The sequence below is a fragment of the Acomys minous genome (genome assembly GCF_964271855.1).
Source record: "Acomys minous genome assembly, chromosome: 10".
Taxonomy (NCBI): Eukaryota; Metazoa; Chordata; class Mammalia; order Rodentia; family Muridae; genus Acomys; species Acomys minous.
In genome coordinates this window covers 90,249,603-90,256,465 of record NC_140491.1, presented here as the reverse complement: position 1 = coordinate 90,256,465, position 6,863 = coordinate 90,249,603, and the positions used below count along the sequence as shown (strand labels likewise).

General features: G+C 45.2%; 1 protein-coding gene across 1 annotated transcript; it reads left to right on the top strand.

Annotated features, from left to right (window-relative positions):
- The first annotated feature begins 4,992 nt into the window (after positions 1-4,992).
- RPRM (reprimo, TP53 dependent G2 arrest mediator homolog) lies at positions 4,993-6,545 on the top strand. The gene has a single exon (XM_084799165.1). It carries the CDS (start codon positions 5,322-5,324, stop codon positions 5,649-5,651), a length of 330 nt encoding a protein of 109 aa, XP_084655291.1. The 5' UTR covers positions 4,993-5,321; the 3' UTR covers positions 5,652-6,545.
- The last annotated feature ends 318 nt before the right edge of the window (positions 6,546-6,863 follow it).

Genomic DNA, 6,863 nt, shown 5'->3' with positions numbered 1-6,863 from the left:
TTTCCTCTGCCTAGTCCTTGGTAACTCTGCTCTACTTTCCATCTGTTAAGATATGAGCACTCTAAGTACCACATGGAAATGGTATCAGTCAGTAGTTGGCTTTTTGTTCTGACTCATCAACTTTGTCTTCAAAGTTCACGTAGAAGGCTCCAGATTATCATTTGTTTTATTTTATTAAGACCGAGTAATACTTTACATGTGTGCCTATCACATTGTGTTTATTTGCCTGATGTGTTGATAGAATTTAAGTTACTTTCACTCTCTGGAGTCTGTGTTCTCAGTATGGGGGCATTAATACCTAAATATGGACTTGCTGGATAACATGGCAAGCTAACTTCCAGCTTTCTGAAGAAACACAATACTGTTTCCCACAGTGGCTGTACCACTTTACCTTCCCACCAGTAAAGCACAGAGGTTCTAATTTCTGTACCTTTCCATTCTTAAAATGTAAATGCTTCTAAAATACACCAGTCTCCAGCTTTCTTCAATGGAAAATTAATTTTTCAATGACTATATGCTAACACTATATACATCTTCAGGAACTGTTAGCATATAAGTTCAGAGATGTTGCTTCACACTTGATACTTCTCCCAGTTATTTTCACAGACAAATCTTTTAAAATATACTGTAAATGATTATCCCCACATCATAGATAACTAAATGGAATACAAAGAAGATATGCGTCCTGTACCCAGTGCCACACCACTAGTAAGTGAAAGAGCAAGAGTCAAAGCCCTGTCTTTCCAGGTGCGCATGGAACTCTTGCCATCTGAGCAGGACTGCCTCTGTGTCCGGGTGAATGATTTGTGCTCTGAGGAACTCTAATCTACCATGTAATGTTTGGTGTTATTTCTGGTGTCCCTTGGTGTGTTTGCACAACAAAAATGAACAACAACAACAACAAAAACCCAAAACATTTGCCTCTAATAAGTTCTTCTTCTTCAAGCCAGATGTCAATATTAGTATTCTGTCATTAAGATAAATAAATAGAGAAGAATTGAAAGTATGGAAGAAAGGAAATGTGCAGGTTGTGAGAGAATTTGCAGGCCAGTCTAAGGCTTAGGTGTTTGCATGTCATGATGCGTTTTGATGGCTCAAGGATCTATACAGCTTCATTCTGGCTTTCTTCTTGCTTTCTGAAAGTCTGTTATTATGAATGACTTCTGGGTATGAGCTCTTCTTTATCTTACTTAGATTGTGAAATACAACATAATTTATTTAAGAGATGTACTTGCCCCAAAGCAATAAACATCCTTTTAGTGCATAACACACAGTTTAAATGTCTACTTGATATTTTCATAATGCACAAAGCATCAAGGAAAAAGGATTTCAGGATGAAAGTGTCTGGTCTTCCCTCAAGGCCACACAAACTACAGATTATAGCTGCCATCAACATTGGCCTCTCATGTCCTGGAAGGATTTACTACCTGCTATAGATGTGCTTTTCAGAAAGAGCAAGCAAGTGATTCTGTCTTTGCACAACGATTTAAAATACTAACCACTTATCTGTCAAAATCACAGCCTTACTCCAGTGAAGCAGAAATAGTCACAGATATATACAAATGAGTTCTTTTCCATTAAAGAGAATTATTGCCAGGCGGTAGTGGTGCACATCTTTAACCCCAGCACTTGGAAGGTAGAGGCAGGCAGATCTCTGAGTTTGAGGCCAGCATGCTCTACAGAGGGAGTTCCAGGACAGCCAGGGATACATAGAGAAATCCAGTTTTGAAAAAAAAAATAAGGTGAATCATCAGCCCATCCCTTGCCACATCATCATTTATTTTCTTGGAAATTGGGTTCTGTTATATTGATATTTCCTACAGTTTGCTTTGCCACAGCTCCTAAGACTTTCCACGAAACAGGTAAAGAATAGGCATTGCTCTGAGGGAAAACTCTACACCAAAAACATGAAACAGAAAGATAGAGATTATTTTTGTTAGAAAAAAAAGAGGGAGAGAGAGAGAGACAGAGACAGAGAGACAGAGACAGAGACAGAGAGGGGGGGAGGAAGGAGGAGGAAGAAAAAAAGAAGTTCTAGTCAACTCAGACATCTTTAGTGCTAATAGGAAGTGACAAAGTGACCTTTGTCCTAACTCGATTTCTAGTTCATTTCCATTTAACTACTCAAGCAACTTTGGTGAACAAAATCATGGGGCAGGGGGATAAAAGGAACAAAGCCATAGAAAGAGTTGTCCTAGTTGATGGGGAGGACCATCACGTTCTGGAAGTTGGTGTCTGGTTAGTTGTTATGTAGGAAAGAAAGGAAAGAAAACTTGTGCTACCTAACTCCTTCTGGCCATTTTCTCTAAAATGTGAGATTTGGCTTAGACATAAAAATATCCGGTGAATAAACATCCTATCATTTTTAACACTGACTTCTGACTAAAACAATACTGCTAATAACTGTTAATAGCAACAAGTTTACATGTATTCTAACAACGATTCAGCTAACATTTCCCCTCCCCCAACTCCTTTGTGTTCTTCTCCTTTCCTCTCTCCTTCTCCGCCATCCTCTCCTTTGCCTCAAGGTCTCCCTATGTTGGCATCCTGGCCCCAGAAACACAGCATAAGCCAATTCTATTGAGTACTCACAGAAAATGCTGGTGCCTCAATGTTCAGCCACAGCCACCTTCTACACTCATAGTGTGTGAGTTTATTTACATTCTTGTGAATCGTGTTCTGTTTTGTTCTCCGCTCATTTCCTTTTCTGAATCATTATTTGCTTCAATCTTTCATTTAGTATGACCTTTGATTGTCTTAACGTTATTTAGTAAATTTTTACATGTATATTAATTCCTGCTGTTTTTAAAGACTTACTCTCATTCTTTTTGTTTTTTTTAATTATTTATTTTTATTAAATATTTTATATTTTTTACATATACATTTATATATTTATATTATCACACATATATACAATAAACTACCTACAGCAAGAAGAACCATGACACAATCAGGAATTATATAAATGTTACATTCTTAGAGTTATGGTTATGAGTATTTGGCAGCCTTGAGGAAAACATTTTTTGATGTCTTGGTGCATCTTAAAATTCTGAATGTAAATCAATATCTATCATATCTTGGCATTATCAACTTAAAACATCTCTCTAGACCTAAGAACATCTTAACCCCTAAACAACCAAGCTTAATTATAAAACTAAACTATCTGGTCTTGATTGCATGTATGTGTGTCCTCATGTGTGCATTTGTATGTGAAGGAAGATGCCCATGAAGGCAAGAGGCATGAGGTCCCTCTGGAGATGGCACTGCAAGGCAATTGTGACCTGCCCGGCATGGGCACTGGGTACTGCACCTTGATCCAGCTGCTGTTATTCATTAACCTGGGTAACAAATTTTAAAGAGTTCTTTATAATACATAAAGAATAAATTTGACTAAAAATATAGAAATTACTAAAGCAGAGCCATCCTTCAAGGTTGACTGAATCGTGGAAACTAGAGAAATTTAAGCCATGGAAGCGTGTGTGTGTGTGTGTGTGTGTGTGTGTGTGTGTGTGTGTGTGTGTGTGTGTAGATGCTTGGATGCCTGGATCTTTGCTGGTCATACCTCTCTATTTTCCGTAAGAAAAGCATCTAGGTAACTGGAACCTACAGAAGCTTCCAGAAATTAAAAAAAAAAAAAAAGTAGTGTCTAAAAGTCACTCCTTTGTTGCTTGAGGTGCGGCATCACAGAGTAGTACCCAGACATTAAGGAGGTGCTTCTTACGGGGGGGGGGGGACTTAACAAGCAAATGTTGTGTGATTGAAAGGCCCTCTGCATGCTTATCACCACCGAACTCGGGAATCTAAGGCTTTGAATGATACAAGGACAGTCTGAGCTGCTTATAGATCCTCTCCCCACCTCCACACCCAAAGGAGCCTAGAAGAAGAACAGCGCAACTCTGGTATGTCAGAAGAAGCTTAGTAGGGGTATTCTTTCAAAAGTTCGGACTGCACCTCAGTCTCTCATGTCCAGCCATTATAATAGAAAGAAAGGGGACAAACAAAGAAGATAATCAGGGAAGGGGAGTTGGGGGCGGGGCTTGCGGAGTGAGGGAAGCAGGAGGGGTCCCCCGGGGGGTGGGGAGACGGAGAAGGACAGAATCCTGACCCTTCTGAAGCCTAAAATGAAATGGCCTGTTTGTAAGACTCTTCCACCCAGAACTTAGGACCAACAGCAATCAGGATGGACTGAAAGTCCATGGCTCCCTGAGGCCCTGCTGCTTGCTTTGCGGTGAGAAGGGAAGGGTGGCTCGGTGCATCAGGGTCTGGAGGGAGGCTCCCAGCTGCTGGCTAGCTTTCTAGGTGATGGATGTGCATGAGCAATTCCCTTAAACAAATGATTTCTCTGCCAAGGACAAAAACACTGGAAGCGCATCCAAAAACTCCTCTGCAATTGAAGTTGCAATGAAGTGGTCACTCTGTCCACCTCCCTCAACAGAGAGGTGACCCTGTTCTTGGCAACCATTTCCACACGTGAACCAGAGAAGAGCATCTCCTTCGTCCTGGCCTTTGTCTTAGCCTCACAGCTCACTGCAAACTCTGTTCTACCACGAATGTAATTGCTTTCCTAGGAGGGTGCGGCCCCGGCTGTTATGCTTTCTGACGCTTTCATCTGTCCTATCTTTCTTAAAACAACAATAACATCACCACCATCCAAGAAGAGAAGAAATCCCAAGCCTCTCAAACCCCACTAGAAAACCTATTGACAAGCAGCAGTCTCACACAGCCAGTGGGCCAGTATCTTGACCATCGCCGTCTGGTATCTGACCACTTTACATCTGCTCAGAGGTGAGAGGGGCTGCTTCAAAGAGTGTAATTTTCAGCCTTTCTCCCCAAATTCTTTACATCAGGAGTGCTTAGTGTGGCCTCTTCCTAGCCACTGGAATCGCAGAAGCCACAAAGCCGGCTTGCTAGGTTCTCTTCTTTTCTTTGGCCCCATCTCCAGGCCTAGCGGGAGCAGCTAGGCTCTGTCACCAGCAGGGGCCGCTGTTCACTTGGAGCAGCCTCAGGGCCGCGGCCACAGCCCGCGCCTCCCACGGCCCCTCCGGCCCAACCCGCCAAGTTCCAAGAGCTCCCAGACGAGCGTGCGCCGAGAGCGAGCACTGCCCTGGCAGCACACGGCGCACACGAGCCAGCTTGCGGCGCGCCCTGGAGAGGTTCCTGAGACAACCGCGGCCCTGGGACTTTGAAAGGGAGGTTTAGAAACCAGGAGCGCACAAGTGATCAAGCCAGCGCTCCGTCCGGCACCTGTTCGTCCCGTGCCACCGCTACCCGGCTCCCCACCCCTTCGATCTTCGTCTCCCTGGCGCCCGAGTGCTCCCGGGATGAATTCAGTGCTGGGCAACCAGACCGAAGTGGCTGGCCTCTTCCTGGCCAACAGTAGCGAGGCGCTGGAGCGCGCGGTGCGCTGCTGTACCCAGGCGTCGGTGGTGACCGATGATGGCTTCGCCGAGGGCGGCCCCGACGAGCGCAGCCTGTACATCATGCGCGTGGTGCAGATCGCAGTCATGTGCGTGCTCTCGCTCACTGTGGTCTTCGGCATCTTCTTCCTCGGCTGCAACCTGCTCATCAAGTCCGAAGGCATGATCAACTTCCTGGTGAAGGACCGGAGGCCGTCTAAAGAGGTCGAGGCAGTGGTCGTGGGGCCCTACTGAGTGGCCCTCGGGTAGCCCATGGCACCTCCAGTGCTCCGCCAGCTACGATGCACCCCTCACCATCACGGACTGAGTAAAGCAAACCTGTCGGAGTCAGTTTTTCTCTCTTGACTTCTGCCTTTGGAGAAAATGTGACCAATTTCTGATCGCTCTCCAAAAAGGCCCCAAGCAAGACTGTAAATGCAGAGCGCCCAGCCCAGACTTCGGGATTCAGCAGCAGGTGGCAAAAGACGGTGATTAGGGTGCAGAACTTTGGGAGTGGCTTGGGAAGCGGGGAGATGGACTTGGGGAAGGCCCCCTTTCCACCTGCAGGTGGGCCTAGCCCTGGAGACAGCTGGAGAGGCCAAGCAAGGCGGGGGTGTAGGTGTGCGTGGGTAGCCCAGTGACCAGAAAAGTGACCTGTTTATACACCTCGCTGCAGATCTAATAGGAACATAGGCGCCTGTAGGTTTTATGACCTACTAGGAGAGTGGAACTTTGATCGATAGTAACCTGTGGTTTTAAGGGGTTCGTGTTAGTTTGCTTGAATACAAATATTTGGTAAGTCTTTTATGCCCTAGTGGCCTGTTCGCCTGCCTGCGGGTTAGAGTTTTCTTTTCTTTTCTTTTTTTTTTTTTTTTTTTTTTTTTTTTGTCATAATGGGAGGAGGGGTGGGGGGAGGGGAGCCTGAGACTGTGAATGGGGTTAAGTGCTTTCTCTTAGTGCATTTCCAGCTGGGTCTTTTGGGGGAGGCTAGCGCTCCAGCTAAGCCCGAGACAAAGATCCAGAGTAGAATTCTTAGCTCGTGTCTGCACGGTTTGGTTTACTCCACAAAAGTGCTCTTGATATCCGTGACACCGTTTGACTTTTTTCTTATTTAACTTTCCGTAATAAATGTAACATTTAAGTGTTTTGTTTCTGGCCTCTTGGTAGTCACTCTATTCTACTGGCGGTGGGGGGGGGGGGTGTGGGGGGGGGCGAAGGTGGGCTGTGCAGCGTCTGGTTCCCAGCCAGGAGGTTTCGCCTGGCCAGGAGCTGCGATTCCACTTACTACACATCCTTAGATGCCTGAAGGGAAGGAGGGACTCGTCAGAGAGCCCAGAGAGCCTGGGGATTTGTGACACACACAAAGCTCTAGGCACAAACGCCATCTCGAAAACTGCAGCCTTTGTTTTCTCGAATATTTATGACTAAATTTTATTTTGTCTCGGATGTCAGGTAGGTCCCCACGGG